Source organism: Astatotilapia calliptera, chromosome 23, assembly GCF_900246225.1.
Source record: "Astatotilapia calliptera chromosome 23, fAstCal1.2, whole genome shotgun sequence".
NCBI classification, from domain to species: domain Eukaryota; kingdom Metazoa; phylum Chordata; class Actinopteri; order Cichliformes; family Cichlidae; genus Astatotilapia; species Astatotilapia calliptera.
The window spans coordinates 444,085-463,661 of NC_039323.1; the positions used below are offsets into that span (position 1 = coordinate 444,085).

The 19,577-nt window shown below is 44.4% G+C and overlaps 1 protein-coding gene across 4 annotated transcripts in view; it reads left to right on the forward strand.

Annotated features, from left to right (window-relative positions):
- Nucleotides 1-601: 601 nt before the first annotated feature.
- Nucleotides 602-19,577, forward strand: part of p3h2 (prolyl 3-hydroxylase 2) — a 48,427-nt gene continuing 29,451 nt past the window's right edge. The window contains exon 1 of one of the 4 annotated variants that reach the window (XM_026158505.1): nucleotides 602-1,915. In XM_026158505.1, coding sequence (XP_026014290.1) covers nucleotides 1,499-1,915 — 417 coding nt within the window. In that variant the 5' untranslated portion in view covers nucleotides 602-1,498. Of the gene's footprint in view, nucleotides 1,916-8,164; nucleotides 8,490-15,458; nucleotides 15,718-19,577 lie in introns of those variants that run through there. The other 3 variants (XM_026158504.1, XM_026158507.1, XM_026158506.1) reach the window with 3 other exon arrangements.

Below are 19,577 nucleotides of genomic sequence, written 5' to 3' on the forward strand. Positions count from 1 at the left end.
TCACAGCATATAGTAAACATGTATACAGCTCTATTTTAGCTCATTGGTGTGTCTAAAACGTGTTGCACTGCGGTGTATTACATTCATTGGGCTCTTGCTTGTGGTTCTTCATATTATGAGTGATCGGTGTAAATCTCCTTGGTTTGACTGCCACCTAGTGGTGCAATCCACATACAGTGGCTTAATTAAATTAAGTAATCACATATTTCAGTTTGGCTTAATTGGTAATTAGATCAATAACAGATGAAATAACATTTAAAAAACAGACTCACAAAAAACTGTCCAACTAAAGACAGTTGGACAGTTTTCTTACAGCTCTTTTATTTCGACTCTTCTTTCTGAAATTATATGTTTTATTTATATTCACCTTACTTCTCCATTTATTATTTATTAGACTTTCCCCCCTATTTTATCGATTCATCACATTTTTATTATCACTGAAATATCTGCTTTGTGTGCTTTTTATTTCTGTCACGTTTGGTTTCTTGCTTCTTTATAATTTACTTGTTTGGAGACCAGGAATAAAAGCTATGTAAATAAGTGACTTGACTTATCAAAGAAGTCTATGCAAGTGCTTTGACCTGGACTCTACTTTCATGTCGTTTTGTGGTGTTTTTAAAAAAGTGTTTGTACATCGAAAACCTGAAGAGGGAGACAGTGTCCACTGATGTGGGAAAAGCTGTGGGTCTGCGTCTGGCGGGGACTCGGAGCGAGCGCGTTTTTCTTTTGTTGACAAAGAATTTTCTAGTTGTTTCCTGCGCTCGCAGTATAACTGAATTTATTCTTAAACAGCGTAGCTGAGTTAACATGAGAGTTATTGAAGTTGCCCAAACAGCGTGGAAACGAAGTTTCGTTGATGTGCATGAGCTGAAGAGTTTGTTGTTTAGGACTCCCAGAAAGTTGATTCTGTTCATTTGGAAGGAGTGAGCGACGAAAACGTTTCTCCCTGTGAAGGCGACACATCCAGTGAACAGAACCAGCTTTGGGGGATTTGCTTACCTGTTTGAATGTCTCTCGGTTACTTTTGGAAACTCTTTAGGTCTGAGAAGTCAAATGTCTCCTTTTCAGTGTTTCTTTATGACTGAAAACATCTTCAGGTTTGTCTCAGTGAGCTCAAATTGTCTAAAACTGGAGATTTTGTTTTTTATCTCAATGAACCCAAACAGTTTAAACGGTGCATTCCTCCTTTAAACGCAGCGTTTCGTGTTTTCAACGTTGAATAAACGGGACCCACGGGACTGCCCGTGCTTCCCCGTGGGGGCTGTTTCCCTGTTACGAAAACGAGCTTTGAGTGTACCCTGGCCATTCATCTCGGAGGGGAGGAGTTAAAGGAGCGAGAGGGGGTCGTAACAAGTGCGTCCTCGATAAGTAATTATTCCATTTCCGCCTCGCTCGGCTGATCCCTCTGAGAGGAGCGCTTGGATGAACTGGAAAAGGAGGCTGAGCTGATTTTTGTGTGCTCTCCGCCTGCAGCTCCTCGCAGCCTGAAGAGAAGAGGATGGATGGAAACTTGTTTCCGACTCTTATCTTCCTCCCGGTCCTGCTCTCAGCCGTGTTGCCATCTTCCGCCGGTGTGCTGGAGCCGTACGACCTTTTATATGATAACGCGGTGGAAGCGTTTTACAGTGCCGATTATGAGAGCGTGGTGCGCTACATGGAGGGAGCGCTCAGCAGCCACAGACAGGTCCGGGCCACCAGAGTCCGATGCCGGCTGAGGTGCCAGGACCAGCATCCGTTAGATGAAAGCTTCTCGGATCTGCGCTTTTTCGACTCGGTCCTGCGGAGAGCAGCGTGTATGAACAAATGCATCGAGGAGAAAGTTGGCACGCAGTCTCTGCACAAAGTCAGCGAGGATGTGGTGCAGGACTTCAACAGGAGGATCCCGTACAACTACCTCCAGCAGGCGTATCAGAAGGTAAGGAGGGGGAGAAGGAGTGAACTGCTGGAGCTGAATGAGCACTATTGTTGTGGACTCGGCGGGGGAAGGTTTGTCTGGCTGGTCTGCTCAGCGCTACCTGCTGCATTCCTCATCAAAAAGGAAAAAGTTTCTGCTGCCTGACAACAAGAAGCAGAGAGACGAGAGAACAGCAGAGTTTTGCTTGTGCCAGTGTTGCGCAATGTACCCCACGTACACGGTGCGTGCAGTAGGTGTGTTATTGTTGCAAGACACGTTAATACACATCAAAGGGAAATGAAAGTATTTAGAAAAACACTTGCCAGTTTTCTTTTACTGAAAACTTGGCAACCATCACTTTAAGAGTCAAGATACGCTTTATGATCCCCGAGGGGCAATTTGATACCCCACGAAACACACCCACCCAGAAGACTCTACACGGAGCGCTGCTGCTTTGCGACAGTTTCACAAAGTGCTTCAATCCATCGTTGTTCTTCAGGCTGAGAGACCCAGACCAGCAAATATTAGAAGACTTGGTAAAACACAAATACAGCATTTTCATAAATACATTATACAGTAGATACACTGCTGAGCCAAAGTGACACTTTGTAATCAAGTACAAATACTTGGATTTTTCCACCAGCTCAGTTACCTGTAGATCAATCATGCTTGTCACGATAATGCAGCTCTATACATCTGTAGGCTGACAGCGATGCTCTCAGTCTCCATCCACAACAATGTGCTGTAACATAAAACTGTGTTGCTGTGAATGCTGTCGTGCTGATCTGTGCACTTTGTTTTACAGCAGTGCTTTGCTTTGTTTGGCTTTGTGGCTTCTTAGCGTGCACTGTTGGTTTTTCAACACGTTTGTGGGTTTTCGATCTCTCTCTTCCCACATCCACAGTGTTACAAAGCTGCTTGTTTGTATGAAGCGGATACATCAAGGTCCACTTGAAGTGCGCTGAACTAACAAATTCAGCCTGTCCTTTGACTTTTTTTCTTTGGACAGCTTCAGGTCTATAAGAGGCACAAATTAAGATGACGTCTGCATTATCACAGACTTTCTAAATGGAACTTCCCATGAGGCTCATCATTTGGTGAGTGCAAAGCAAAGCGTGGGAACAATCTGAGAGAGAGATAAAGCAGGAGAGTTGGGAACAAAGTGTAATGGCTTATTCAGGCTCCGTGTGCTGCTTTTTGTCCCCCAAGGAGGAGTAGGTTTGTGTCCCTGGCAGTCTGTGAATATTTGTGGGTTGTCTGTGCACGGTTTCACCAAACTGTAAACACTGCTGGTCATTCTCATTAAAGGATGTTTAGAGAAAAGTTGGAAAGCCCCGTGTTGGTTTAGTCAGCCCAGTCACTGTTCTTCTTAGTTTGTGTGGGAGGGGGGAGAAAAGGTGAGGGAAGCGTCTCCTGGAGTTTTGGATGGATCGTGAGGACCAGAACTCTTCAACATGGCTACAGCTGTGACACGACTTCTTCATGTGTCCCTCAGCAGTAAACGCGTTAGCTTGGACGCTTTAATTCTTAGTGCAACTATCACGCGGCATGTGATTGTGCCAATCAAGCTAGGGCTGCCACGATTAGTCGACTAGTCACGATTACGTCGACTATCAAAATCGTCGACGACTGATTTAATAGTCGACGCGTCGTTTGAAGCTTTGTAAGATCACAAAAGACGCAGGAATAAGTAGCAGGATTTAAGAGTGTAATAACGGACTGAAACAGGAGATGGCAGCACTGCATGTACAAGGATGCCAGCTGCCGTTAAACCCCGAAGAAGAAGAAGAAGCTGTGTCCCAGAATTCATAGCGCCCAGCTTAGTTTCCAACAATGGCGGCAGCTAGTTAGTTTGAATATTACTCTTATTATTCTTTCTGAGTCACAAAATAAACGTTTAACATATTTTCAGGCGAGAATGTAGCTGTGTAAACCTCAAATATCTGCTCAGTTTATCAGGACACCACATATTTTCAAAAGCGCTCCGACGTTTTCGGAGACATCTGTTACCCACTAGCTCGATAGCTAGCCGGGAGCTAGGCTAACTAGAGCCGTGAGAACACCGGACTCCCGGCCGTCACTTAGATAACTTAAAAATGTTATTGTTTGGCTTTTTTTAGTATTTTATTTGTTCCTGAGTAAATCGGTTTGGCTGAGATTAAAGTTATAGTTTTTACACAGCTGAATAAACTTCAAGCAGACAGCTGATCATCAGAAGTGTGAGATGCTCCAGAATTTACTCCGGTGTCCTGTTATATTTTAGATAGCAAGGAGTTTATTAAACTTCACCGAAACAATCTGCAAGTTTAATTAAAATTTAATAAACTATCATCTTGTCTTTATTTTTAGTTAGCACAGACCTTAAACACTTAAAGCTGTAAGCTAATGATAGTTATATAAGAGCAGATACTGCTGGTGCAACCTACAGCTTGTAGGTTTTACGTCCAGTGGGTGATGATCTGATTAGTCGACTAATCGCAAAAATAATCGGTGACTAGTCGACTATCAGAATAATCGTTTGTGGCAGCCTTAAATCAAGCTATAAAATGTAAGAAAGGAAAAACTGGAATAAGATTGTTTCACTGAAGTCAGATGAGGGCAGTTTGACCCAGCTGGCTGACAGCTGGCACCGTCCTCCCACATGTGGACTGCTGCTGACTGTAGACCAGCCCCACATGCCCAGGTGATGACACACAGCTGCTACTGTGGTAGGAAGTTGATCGTGTTAGGGCTGCTGCTTCGCTGTGAGGTGGTTTTTGTTCTTTCTCCTGAATCAGCAGCGAAAGATTCAGAGCTGAGCGCTCTCTCCTGTCTAGACGTGACTATAGACTCGACTTTACAGACAGATGCTCGTCCAGATATGACAACGTTTCTCTACGTCTGCAAAGAATCATGTTTTCTCTGTTTTGAGAACAAAATGGCACATAATGGTTCGTTTTTATTTCCCCACAAAAGGACGCGCACGCACACACACACAGCCCTGCCTTTGCTGTTTTGACATCTTTGTGAGCCCTTTGGAAACAGCGAGCTCACCACAGGTAAGGAGGGGCAGAGCGGGGCTGCTCTGTTTGGCCACATTGACCATTAAGTGCACGCTGTTATAAAAAGGCGTGTTCCTGTAGTCTCTGACGCTCCGCTGTGCCACACCCTCCTCCTGACGCTGTACGGCATAATGTTGCTGTTGGGTGAAAGTCTCCGGCTCGCCCGTCGTTCAGCGGGGCAAATATTTTATTTTCCTTTTGTGGTTTGTGTACCTTTCTAAAAAAAGATGCACATCACCTTTTTTTGTAAGTATTAAGGGAAACTTGTGTAGCGGTCTTTGTGCGCTCGCTGAACTCTCCCAGCAACAGTTTGTTTTTAATCCACTGTTATTCCAAGAGCTGCTTTGAAAAACTTAAAACTTCTTTTTAACTTCTCAAAAAAGTTTCATGAAAGATTTTTCTTTGTTATGACAGTCGGTGGGGCAGCCATCATTCAGTCCCACACCACACATTTTAAATCTTCAAAGTTCACACCAAATACTGTGTGTGCTCAGGAAGTTTTCTCGTCCACTGTTTACGTCACCATATTCTCCCTGTGCATCTCTGCGGCGAGTCCAGCACTTCTACTACAATCAGCTTTTCTGGCATTTCACACTAGACCTATATCAGGGTTTCCAGCAGTTCACCAAAAACTTGGATGAGTCCGCAGTGTGCTCCAAGCCTGAAGGCAGCACGCTGGGAGTGAGGGCCTCAACCACAGCTCAGAGAAAATGCCCACAAAGGGCGCTGACGTGGCACTTTTGGATTTGTGTCACACCAAAACAATTGTTACACTCTAACTTGGCTTCATTGCTTTTGTCAATGAAATTCAAGCTGAAGGATGGCCTTTTTGATAAAATGGAGAAAATCCAGCACACGTGCAAACTTTAAAACAGGACACCAACTGGAAAGAAGGAGACCACGCTGAAGGGTGCAGAGAAAACCATCGATAATGAAACGACCTCCTATCAGCAAGCGCTGGGTGACAGTGGGATGGAAAAACTCCCTTTCAACAGGAACAAACTTCCTGTGGACCCAGGCTCAGGCAAGGGCGGCCGTCTGCTGTGAGCGGTTCAGGGTGAAGAGAGAAAAACACGACAAAAACACGTTGTGCAGGAGATTATTAATAACTAATGGTTAAGTTCAGAGTGATGCATAAACACACAGTGACGAAGAAAACACTCACCAGGTCACCAGGTCACCTGATCCAGCCCTGCAAGCTTTAAAAGCAGAGATAGTGTCTGTCTCCTGAACCCAAACTGGGAGCTGGTTCCACAGAAGAGGGCCCTGAAAACTGAAGGCTCTGCCTCCCAGTCTACTTTTCTGTAGTCTGAAAGGGAAGTGCTGTGATTAGTTAAGCAGGTAAAAACATGTTGCATTAAAGTCAGCATAGTGGATGTTCTGGTCCAAAGTGAGCTGCGTCTCCCTTTCTCCATCGTGTACAGGTAATGGTCCATTATTACTGCTGTGGAGACATTTTCTCCTGCTTCACGTAATTTTCATCTTACTGTAGATTAAGCCGAGACTTTTCAGACCCAGCAGGGCTCGTCTCAGACTGCCCACTGTCATTAGAGTCGTCACGTACAGATTTGGGACAGTGGGATGGTCTAATGACCCTGTTGATGGGCTTTGTTCTAATAATGAACGGGACTGAATGCATCAGCAGTGATGGGAAAAATGCAAAGACTTGGCAGGAATCATGTAAATCTGTTCATTCGAGTTTACGTTTCTCTGAGAGATGAGAACAGAGGGAAAGCAGCTTTCTCACGATTTGTCCGACTGTCCCATTGATCTTTTCTGCTTTGAGGACTTTCCCGTGTCTCCCAGCATGGTGCTAGAACGTGGCAGCAGGTCAGGACACTCAAGTCTGCTGCTGTTCCTTGGGATAGTTTAAAACTCGAACTCATTCACGAGTACGATGATTTGATTACAGCACAGCTGGAAGGTCGTGATTGCGATACTACTCCATACATCCTGTATGCTTATATAAAACCTCGGGTGTGTACGTGAATCAGAGAAAAGCTAAATGAAAAGAAACTGACGAACCTGTGAGACTCAAGCGCCCTGGGAGGCTGGGCCGGGGTCTGCTCCTTGTTTTGAGACGTCCACATTAGTTTGGACTCGAGATCCTGGACAAAGTGATTGTTTGTTAAGAAAGAATGAAAAGATTTTGTATTAAAAGCAGTGAGCCTGAGTCTGAGATGATGGTGTCGTCATCTGCACATAATAAGGGGACACGAGGGTTGAAGCACACAGAGAGTGAGCTCTGCATCTGGCACAGTTACAGCAAACAAAAACAGTCCAGCTGCTGCTGAGTCTGAGTCGTGCGTTTGTGTCGGCAGCACTCGTTCTGTGGTTGACCTGAGAAGTGAAGGAAGGAAGATGAGAAGATCATTGAATTTAAAGGTCTCATCAAACGTCTGGGTGCAGCAGCGCCTTGATTTGTTTGTCACTGACACCCAGACTGTTTTTAATCGTGATGTTTAAGAACTGGTTTGACGTGTTGGAGAATTGAAAAGAGGAAACTATGAATGGCGTGTGTGTGTCTGCTCTTGGTCTCGAGCGTGTTCTGCTTTAGTCTGAGCACAAACTAAAACCAGCAAGTTCTAGTTTTAGGTATACAAGACTTGGCTTGCCACTTGGTAACCATCTGTTAAATGGCGAGCCAAGAAAAGGTTGCCTCTGGGCGGTTATTTGGGGTTAACAAGACCAAGCTGCTGTCCAAATGAATGAGAGCTGCAAATTTAGTTTCAAGGGCTACCAGGACACGTGCACGCATAGGATCACCAGCAGGTTATGCTTCCACTGCACGTGCTCAAAGTTGCAAGACATTAAGCCCTCAAAGATCGCGGCTTATCTCACCAGAGCCAAAAACTTTCATCATCTACGCACGAAGCCAAGAAAAACGACTACATCTTCTTGCATCTTCACCGTCGTGATGCGTTGAGTTTAAACTTTAGTCAGCCTGTGTGTGTGCGTGAGTCCAACAGGCCAACTGGCTTGATGCTTCAGGTCCACCTTAAAAGGTTTTAGCTGTGCTGCTGCTTGTGATGGATTCACTGGTGTTTCTTTAACTGTCACACAATGAAGATTAAATGGAAATGTTCCAAAAAACAAATGCGCTGCTGTGTTGTTCCAGTAACGGGGAAACAGGAGTGGTAAAACTGAACACCTCATTCAGAGTCAGAATGCTCCACACCTGCACCATCATAATGCCCTCCTGGGTGAAGCATGCTGCGATTTGCCCAGATGATCAGACATTGTGGCACTTAGCAGTGCCAAAGGTCTTCTGCATGACTGGATTTCAGCAGAGAACCCATGACAGGAATGTGGGGGCGTGGCACCTATATTGTTCTTGCCCTGATTAACAAACTGCTGCCGCAGAGCAGAAGGCTGGTTCAGGATCAGCTGAAAACACTGCGTCGGTTTGCAGTCATGAAAAAGACAGATGAATGGAGCAGAGTTGGCCTCTGTGGAAATGAGTCCAAGTAGAAGAACAGACGTAGTTGGATCTGACAGGAATCAGGACGCCTTCAGTTTGGATTCACTGACGGATTAGTCACACTGACCACATGGTGACTGCACTGTTTTCCTTTTTCATGAAAGTTCACAATATCCTCTTTATCCGATAAGCAGGATTTGGGCAAAAGCGGAAGAACAGTATTTAGACGTGTTCATGTGGATTTTGTCCCCCTTTTCTCACATTGAAGGGTTCGCATGCCTCTGATGGGGGCTGTCGATCTTTGTTTGGTGGCTTTGAAACGTTTCTGTGGTGTCTGAGCACAGAAACCTGAGTTAGCGTGGAAAAAGTCGGTTTGCATTTACACACTTTTCACTGATTTTGGTAAATCGTGAGGTGTGTTTTGGTAGATGGGTGGGAGCCACATTTATTTCAGTCAAGTGTGTCAAAGCACACAGGGAGGAGACGTGTGTTTGCACAAAGTGTGCCTGAGTAACGTGTGTTGACTTTCCCAGAAAAATACTAAAGTCAGCTTTGGATGGTCTGGAGGATGCTGCAGACAGAGCTGCCTGCTGACACCACGAGGAGGGACTCACAGATAATGAATTACAGCCTACATTGATCAGTTGCATACCCACTGGCATGCCCGCTGCTAAACTCCATCTCCCCTGCTGCTGTTTTCTTTTAATCAAAATGTTTGCTTGCGCGTAGCCAGCGGTCACTTCAAGAGCTTTACTCGTTTGCTTATTCAGACTAAACATTTTGAACAATTGAACTGTTGGCACTGGTTTAAGCCACGTTAGCCAACCTCTCAAAGGAGGTAGAATACTCATCGGGTTGTGATGTGTCTCATATCCAGCCCACAGCTTGTTCTGATAAATTGTGCGGTCGCATTAAGTTGGTTTTGTGCTCGACCGCAATAAGTTGTGCGCCGTTAAGAGTGGAAACCGCAAAAGAAGGGCGAGTGCACAGGAACCTGAATCTTCCTCACTAAAGTGGGTAAAATGACTCTTGATGGCAGGAGGTTTGTGGTGCTTTGTGTGAGGTCCCAGCTGCACAGAGCTGCAGGCCTCAGAGCAGAGTAAGGTCACATGCCTGTTATCCCCTTTGTCTGTTTGGTTAAGCACACACGACAATGGCAAGATGTGAGTGTATACATTTCCACTGAACTAGCAAAGCAGAAGGTAACTGATACTGTTCTGCTGTTGTGGTTCTGCTTGGGCCGAGCTGTGATCGTCTCCACCCTCTCGACCTCGCTGTGTTGACAATAATGGGTTTAGCTCGAGGCTTGTGCAAGTGTAGTTTGGCTGTAGCGCTCCAAAAGGAGTGCAGGGATAAAGCAACACAGCTGTGCTGGGCCCAGTGTGGCTTGTGTCTTAATGCATAGTGAAGCTGTGTGGTAACCTGGCTGATGTTAAGAGCTGAGGATCTAATATGGGTCCAATAGTCCTTACTGACTCTGGAAACTGGAGACCTCGTCACCAGGAGATGGGGTTTGCCCAAAACTGAAGCATGCAAGTTAATTCTGAGGTCTTTATCTTAAATTCCAATGCAACGTGGAAAACACATCCCCTAAATGCTTGGGGAAATGTTTGTCCTCTGTTCTGCCTAAAAAGCTGACGTGACTGTTGTCTTTGGTTCAGTTGTGTGGTCCACACCAAAGCTCTCACACCAGTGTGAGCAGGAAGTAGCTGAAAGTGAAGTGTGTCTAATGTCCTTTCCTTTTGGAGCTTTCACCAGGCTTCTCAATTCAATTCAATTCAATTCAATTTTATTTATATAGCGCCAAATCACAACAAAAGTCGCCTCAAGGCGCTTCATAGATACAGAGAAAAACCCAACAATCATATGACCCCCTATGAGCAAGCACTTTGGCGACAGTGGGAAGGAAAAACTCCCTTTTAACAGGAAGAAACCTCCGGCAGAACCAGGCTCAGGGAGGGGCGGCCATCTGCTGCGACCGGTTGGGGTGAGAGAAGGAAGACAGGATAAAGACATGCTGTGGAAGAGAGACAGAGGTTAATAACAGATATGATTCAATGCAGAGAGGTCTATTAATACATAGTGAGTGAGAAAGGTGACTGGAAAGGAAAAACTCAATGCATCATGGGAATCCCCCGGCAGCCTACATCTATTGCAGCATAACAAAGGGAGGATTCAGGGTCACCTGGTCCAGCCCTAACTATATGCTTTAGAAAAAAGGAAAGTTTTAAGCCTAATCTTAAAAGTAGAGATAGTGTCTGTCTCCCGAATCCAAACTGGAAGCTGGTTCCACAGAAGAGGGGCCTGAAAACTGAAGGCTCTGCCTCCCATTCTACTTTTAAATACTCTAGGAACAACAAGTAGGCCTGCAGAGCGAGAGCGAAGTGCTCTAATAGGGTGATATGGTACTACAAGGTCATTAAGATAAGATGGGGCCTGATTATTTAAGAGCTTGTATGTGAGGAGCAGGATTTTGAATTCAATTCTGGATTTAACAGGAAGCCAATGAAGGGAAGCCAAAACAGGAGAAATATGCTCTCTCTTTCTAGTCCCTGTCAGGACTCTTGCTGCAGCATTTTGGATTAGCTGAAGGCTTTTCAGTGAGTTTTTTGGACATCCTGATAATAATGAATTACAGTAGTCCAGCCTGGAAGTAATAAATGCATGAACTAGTTTTTCAGCGTCACTCTGAGACAGGATATTTCTAATTTTAGAGATGTTGCGCAAATGGAAGAAAGCAGTCTTACATATTTGTTTAATATGTGCGTTGAAGGACATGTCCTGGTCAAAAATGACTCCAAGGTTCCTCACCGCGTTACTGGAGGCCAAGGTAATGCCATCCAGAGTAAGAATCTGATTAGATATCATATTTCTAAGATTTTCAGGGCCGAGTACAATAACCTCAGTTTTATCTGAATTAAGAAGCAGAAAGTTAGCGGCCATCCAGGTCTTTATGTCTTTAAGACATTCCTGCAGTTTAACTAATTGGTGTGTGTTATCTGGCTTCATGGACAGATAGAGCTGGGTGTCATCTGCATAGCAGTGAAAATGTATGCTATGTCTTCTAATGATGCTGCCTAAGGGAAGCATGTATAATGTAAACAGAATTGGTCCTAGCACTGAACCCTGTGGAACTCCATAATTAACCTCAGTGTGTGAAGAGGACTCTCCATTTACATGCACAAACTGGAGTCTATTAGATAGATATGATACAAACCACTGCAGTGCAGTACCTGTAATACCTACAGCATGTTCTAATCGCTCTAATAGGATATTATGGTCGACAGTATCGAACGCTGCACTGAGGTCTAGCAGGACAAGCACAGAGATGAGTCCACTGTCAGAGGCCATAAGAAGATCATTTGTAACCTTCACTAAAGCTGTTTCTGTGCTGTGATGAGCTCTGAAACCTGACTGAAACTCTTCAAATAAACCTCTGCAGATGATCTGTTAGCTGTTTGACAACTACTCTTTCAAGGATTTTTGATATGAAAGGAAGGTTGGAGATTGGCCTATAATTAGCTAAGACTGCTGGGTCTAGAGATGGCTTTTTGAGTAAAGGTTTAACTACAGCCAGCTTGAAGGCCTGTGGTACATAGCCGATTATTAGAGATAAGTTGATCATATTTAAGATCGAAGAATTAATTAATGGCAGGACTTCTTTGAGCAGTTTTGTAGGAATGGGGTCTAAAAGACACGTTGATGGTTTGGAGGAAGTAATTATTGAAGTTAACTCAGAAAGATCAATTGGAGAAAAAGAGTCTAACTTAATATCAATGGTACTAAGAGTAGCTGTAGATAATATTACATCTGTGGGATGATTATTGGTAATTTTTTCTCTAATGATAAAAATTTTATTTGTGAAGAAGTTCATGAAGTCATTACTAGTTAACGTTAAAGGGATGGTTGGCTCAAAAGAGCTCTGACTTTTTGTCAGCCTGGCTACAGTGCTGAAGAGAAACCTAGGGTTGTTCTTATTTTCTTCAATCAGTGATGAATAGTAAGATGTTCTGGCTTTGCGGAGGGCTTTCTTATAAAGCAGCAAACTATTTCTCCAGGCTAAATGATGATCCTCTAGATTTGTGACACGCCATTTCCTCTCCAGATTACGAGTCATCTGCTTTAGGGTACGTGTTTCAGAATTATACCACGGAGTCAGGTACTTCTGATTTGAGGCCTTAGTTTTCACAGGAGCTACAGTATCCAGAGTCATACGTAGTGAGGAGGTGAAATTATTAACAAGATAATCGACCTCTGTTGGGGTAGCGTTCAGATAGCTGCTTTGCTCTGTGTTGGTACAGGGCAGTGAAGATGATAACAGTGGGTGGATTATATTCTTAAACTTAGTTACAGTGCTTTCAGAAAGACATCTACTTTGATAAAGTCTACTCTTCACCGCTGTGTAATCAATTATTGTAAAAGTAAATGTTATCAGGAAATGATCAGACAGGAGAGGGTTTTCAGGAAACACTGTTAAATGTTCAGGTTCGATGCCATATGTTAAAACAAGATCTAGAGTGTGATTAAAGTGGTGGGTGGGTTCTTTTACATTTTGAGAGAAACCAATTGAGTCTAATAACAGATTAAATGCCATGTTGAGGCTGTCATTTTTAGCATCTACATGGATGTTAAAATCACCCACAATAATTATTTTATCTGAGCTCAGAACTAAATCAGATAAAAACTCTGAGAAATCAGACAGAAACTCTGTGTAAGGCCCAGGTGGACGATAGATGATAACAAGTAAGACTGGTTTCTGAGTTTCACAGCTGGGGTGGACAATGTTAAGCATCAGGCTTTCAAATGAATTAAAAGTCTGTCTTGGTCTTTCATTAATTAATAGGCTGGTGTGAGAAATTGCTGCCACACCGCCCCCTCGGCCTGCGCTTCGAGGTTTCTGGTAGTTAGAATGACTCGGGGGTGTTGATTCATTTAAACTAACATAATCATCCTGCTGCAACCAGGTTTCTGTAAGGCAGAGTAAATCGATTTGTTGATCAATTATTAAGTCATGTACTAACAGAGACTTGGAGGAGAGAGACCTAATATTTAATAATCCACATTTCACTGTTTTACTCTTTGGTTCAGATGTGGATACTGTATTGTTCTTTCTTTGTGATTGTTTATGTTTAAGTTGTTTGTTGCTGGTTTTTAGTTTGTTTTTTGTCTTTTTGGAAGCTGACACAGTCTCTATGGAGATGGGTTTTTGGGGGGGTAGCAGGAGGAGAGAAGCTGCAGAGAAGCGTGTAAGACTGCAACTCTGCTTCCTGGTCCCAACTCTGGATAGTCATATTTTGGGGGGTTTAATAAATTTGTCCATATTTCTAGAAATGAGAGCTGCTCCATCCAAAGTGGGATGGATGCCGTCTCTCCTAACAAGACCAGGTTTCCTCCAGAAGGTTTGCCAATTATCTATGAAGCCCACATCGTTTCTGGGACACCACTCAGACAGCCAGCAATTTAAGGAGAACATGCGGCTAAACATGTCACTCCTGGTCTGATTGGGGAGGGGACCAGAGAAAACTACAGAGTCCGACATTGTTTTGGCAAAGTTGCACACCGATTCAATATTGATTTTAGTGACCTCCGATTGGCGTAACCGGGTGTCATTACTGCCGACGTGAATTATGATTTTACTGAATTTACGTTTACCCTTAGCCAGCAGTTTTAAATTTCCTTCAATGTCGCCTGCTCTGGCCCCTGGAAGACAATTGACTATGGTTGCCGGTGTCTCTAGCTTCACATGTCTGAGAACAGAATCGCCAATTACCAGAGTTTGACCCCCGGCGGGTGTGTCGCCGAGTGGGGAAAAACGGTTAGACACATGAACGGGTTGGTGGTGTACCTGGGGCTTCTGTTTAGGACTATGCTTCCTCCTCACCGTGACCCAGCCGCCCTGATTCCCCAGCTGCTTGGGACCTGCCGGGGAACAGCTAGCGGGGCCTACGCTATTTTCGGCTGCACCAGCTACAGGGGCCTGGCTAGCTGCGGGTGAATGAAGGGTGCGAAGCCGAGTCTCCAATTCAGTAATCCTGGCCTCCAGAGCTGCAAATATGCTACATTTGTTACAGATATCATTACTGCTAAAGGAGGCCGAGGAGTAACTAAACATCTGACACAATGAGCAAGAAAGTGCAGGAGGGACAGGTGAAGTAGCCATGGTGCTAACGAGTCGGCTACGAGCTAAGCTAGGCTAGCGAGACAGTACAGAGACAGTGAGTGAATACTTTGGCTATGAATTAGGTAGTGAGTACACAGAAAGTGTGCTTCGGAGGAAGCACGTGAAGATTATACTATGAAAGAAGAATGTATTTAAAAGTTGTTAATTAAATCGCTAAGCAAATAAGCTACTCAGAAACACCACTGTGTTTGAGCAGGAACAGGAAGTGATACTCTACCACAGAGCGAGCGAACACCAAGTGACAGCGCCACCTCATTCTCATTAATATTAAGAGGACAGTTTATTTTCTTTGACCCACAGCTGTTTCCAGGAACATCCAATTTAAAGTGTTGATCATTTATCAGCCCAGTCTGCTGTCATCAGGCTGCACACAGGGTCCCGACATGTGCACACATTTACGTAGCATTCGTTTTACCACAGGAACAGCGGGCAGTGTTGGGAGATTGTCCGGAGTTGTCTGGTTTTTATCACAGTGGGCACACGCTGGGAGGTGGTCTGCTTCAGCGAGGTTTTGGTTTAATCGAGGGTGTTGAGCAGAGCACGTGCTTCTCACATGCTTCCTCTGAGATGACCGATCATGTAGGAAGCTTGAAGACTAGAAATAGGTTTAACGTCCTGCAGAGCTGCAGTGCATTTGCTGAGTTTAGCACAGAAGAGACTGGCATACTGTAGACGGTTATCAGACTGTGCTGTAAATGTCCCACTGCAGATGTTTTTCCTGAGCATACAAACACAGCCATGCAGCTGCATCCACCCTATGCTACACATCACCAAGATGAACAGCTGGCAGGGCCACGCCTTCCTATTTCCAGTTTGACTCTTCACTACCAAAGAACCAGCGGGACATCCTGATGCTCAGCATTGCTCAGACCTGCTCCTTTGTCTTTAGAGAACGTTTTTTCTCCCCGTGTTTTCACGATCCCATGTTGACCTGACCCTGGGTGTTACTGACCTCGGGGCCTTCACATCTGCTGTAGATCTCTGAATTGTAACGAATAACAGAGTTCAACAGGCAGCCAACGACAGGCCTGTCTGCTTCATCACAGTGATGTGACAGCAGTGGGAGAAAGGAGGAGAAAGTGTGCAACCAAAGGAACGTTTGTCCTTTTTGGCTGCACATTATGTCATCTGTAGCCAAGCAGAGATCCTTCTCTGAGGTCATGGACCAATGACATCATGGGTAAGCTGCTGGTCTGAATATTTTGGGTAAACTTCATGTCATTTGTAAGAATAAGCCGTCTAAAAGCACTGGCTGTCATATCACAGAGATGCTTTATAACATCACATTTCCCCGTCTTGTTTACACCATTATACATGGTGCTTACACTAAAACAACACTGTTGATTACAAAAATAATGCATTAGTTTCTAAATGAGAAAATAGCACAAGAAAGTTGCGAGCAGTTATTTTAAACCCCAACATATGTGGAGTTATGTCTCGAGCCAAATGAACCTTTGCTATAAATGAAGGATTTCCACCCAAGCAGCCGCATCGCATCATCTGTGAAACCCAAATCAGTTTTTACATCAGCTCCCGCTCGCACCTTTTTATTTTCTTAGACTGATTAACGGCTGAAAGTGTGAGACAAACAAACGCATGCAGGACTTAAAACCTGGACTGGGCAAAAGTAAAAAGTTCAAAACAAATGAATTTATGCGTCTAATGGAAAGAGTCTGTTCAAAACGGCCAAGAGAAGAAGGCTGTGTGTATGAAGACGCCCGCTGGTCTGGAAAGCTGTGAGCTGCCTTTCATCGTGTGGACGTGAGCGAGGGACTAAGGGACATTGCGTGTTAGTCAAAAAACAAACGTTTTATGTCATGAAATGCAACAAATCCATTTCACTGCGATGTGTCAATCAACCCAAACATACTTTCGATGGAGAGGTCGGTCAGACACAAGCAAATCCACTCGTACGCCTCAGAATTCGATCAGTCTGCCGCGCGCTCGAGCCAGTGAGACGCAAAAACCGGTGCACGCACAACGTTGTCCTCAGTGCCACCACGGCGTGTCTGTCCACGTTAAAGGAAGCCCGCTCTGACTGCAGAGGTCTGTCAGGTCTGTTGTAGCAGCAGGACTGTGCACACTGACAGTAGGACGGGCCTCCTGTAGGTCTCCTTTGAACGGGCCTGCTGGGTTGGCACCACAAGCATTTCGCAGCATCATGTTAATTAATAGCATTATATTAATAATGCTTTCTCATTCTTTATTCTCACGGGACGGTGATGCATTCAGTGAAACTCTCCTGAGACCTTAAAGGAAAGCATTTACTGCGGTGACAGTGAGCAGGCGAGCTTTTTCTTTTACACTTTTATAGTTAGACTTCTGTTTGCAACAACAGATATCCTCTCATGGCTAACAAAAGCGAGTTTAGGCACATCCTCATCGGCTTCATCTTTCAGGACTAGACGCTGTCTGTTATTTTTTTATTTTTAATAATACAGTGTACAGGTCTGTGAATTCTAGTTAGCAGAACTGAATGTGTATCTATGTGTTTGTGATGATATAATGGCAAATGAATTAAAACCAGAACCTGCAAAGAGATAATGATAAGTAAGATATATAATGTAATATGAAGTAATAGTTACATTTTTGTAGGTAACATGATGATGATCCAGTTTTAACCTCGCTGAGTCACATCCAGAGATCCAGTCTGGCTGATACACACGATGTAATGTTTGTGTACTGCGGCGTGTTCGGCCTGTTTGAAACACTGCACCACTCTGATGCTGTCTTTTGGTTCGCTTTGGATGTGTTTGCATTCAGTTTGACAGTTTAGCAGTGGATGGTTTGGACGAGCGGCTGATATGAAGCGCTCTCTGCGATGTGACGTCACATGAACGTAAACGTTTTTTCTCCCATTGGGATTTTGAGAGCTGCCACTTGAAGACGATGCATTACATCCTGACACTCAGTGAAAGAGAAGACACGAGTGTCGACATGCAGATGGCATTGTTAGACGGAGCGATACGGGAACAAACGCTTCCTCCATGCTGTCTTTATTTGTCACATGCATAGTTATACAAGTATAACACACAGTGAAATGTAGCCTGACACGCTCCTCGACATGTGCAAAAATTTGGGGGGGGTGTAGAGGAGCGATACGGGAACAAACGCTTCCTCCTGCTGTAATCGTAAACATTATGCTGAAAGCAGAGTCGCATTCGTTTAGTCTGACGTCCATCCCGAGCGTCTCCAGTGTAACCATAGCTACGCCTGCTCCGTATAGCGAGGTGGCGTGTTTACAGTCGTTTATTGTCTTGTGCCTGGAGCTGCTTTGTTGTGCCGTCTCTGCTTCCTGTTTGCTTAATCTCTGAGTTGTGTGGTTTTAGTTATGGAGGATATTACTGATCCTTACGAGTCCTGAGAAAGACGCGAGGATCCGAAGGTTCGCGGCTCGATTGCACAGAGGACAAAGGAAAGCCTCTTCTTGTTTCGCTCAGTCATTTTCATAATTAAAACTGAATTTGAGAATTGAAACTGAATCTGCTTTTGATGAATATGTTGCCATTTTCTTCTGTCCATGCAGAGGTCGTAATTATCGACAGGTCTTTGCATTTCCACCCGGTAACTAACGATAATGAGGGTTCAGCCAGTGGAACGATGTCCTTCTTATTTTCTTCTCCTGAACAGCAGCCAACTATTTTTATAGATTAGAAGGCTCCAGTGTCTCTTCTCATGCAGCAAAATGTCTGTTTTGTAGGAATGTAATAGTTGCACGATTATCTTTGTTGCCTGGTGTGGAAACATGGCCCATCCAATGGATTCGACAGGCCTCTTAATTTAGCAGACACAAATACTTGGAGTGCTTTAGGTCTGGCACAGAGTTACTGCTCGGGCGGGAAAGGTCGAGGTCCCGACCAGCCCTTAGTTTGTCTGCAGCGTACGTTTCTATTCACAGCCACGGTCAGACTCAACAAGAAGCAGCCCACAATGCATTGCAGTATTGCACATGAACATGTATGTCGCATTACCTCAAGCCTGATGTTGTTTTGTGCTCATTGTCTTAGAAAAGCTGCCCTACAGCGTCGTGTTACTGCTGTCGTACTTGTTATGGTGTTACAGGACATTTTCCTTCAAGAGATGATAAAGAACATTTTTAAGTTTTAGATTTGAATCTTCAATATTTACTTTGCTTCAAGCTAAGTCCTAGAAGCATGCTGATAATAAACACATCAGCTTAGGCTGAATGTTTCTAAGCAAGGGTGTTACGTTCCCCTAGAAGGGTCCAGGCGGTGAGGGGGAAGTAACAAAAAGTGTCCGGGTCAGAAAAAGGAGTCAAGGAGGCAAAAGGGTTAAATTAAATAGTTTTATTAAAGTAGCTCAACTAAAAGAGACGGACAAGCCGCTATCACCATTTAAGAAAACAAACAAAACTCAGGCGTTGGTCAATAAAGTAAAACGTAAGCCAAAAAGAAAGAGAGCAGCTCACTAGCTGCAAACACAACAAACACTCAGCTCACAAGCTGTAACCACACTAACGGCACTCTGGCCCAGAGCTCACCTTTCCCTGGGCTTAAATACTTTTAATTACTGATGTGAGTCAGCTGTGTAACAGGGAAAGGTAGCACCTCAGGCAGAAGAGGTGGTGGGACACGCCCACACAGGCACCTTCAGGAGGAGGCCCTGCTAGGGCCGTAACAAAGGGTCCGAACTCTGTTTACAGCCACAGCAAACTGCAAGTAAACGGCTGATGTATTGAAGCAGGCCAAGCTCACTGACTCAGAGAAATATATTCTGTGTTTGGGGGTTTGAGTAGTGTCGTGTGGCGCTAACTCGCAACAGTAAGTGTACTGTGCCATTCCAACATAATGGTTACTTAATGATTTTCACTACATATTAGAATATGCTGTGATTTACAGCCTGTGCTGTTGTGTAACTGTGCTATTAAGTGGTGTAAATGTGGAAACTATGCGCTGCAGAGTGGGGCCGTGGGCTGAGAACAATGCATCGTTTGTATACACTTCATGGCTGCATCAGAAACAACATCTGTAGAGCAACCATGCCGCTTATTCTGGATGAGGTCCTGCTGTTTTCACACCC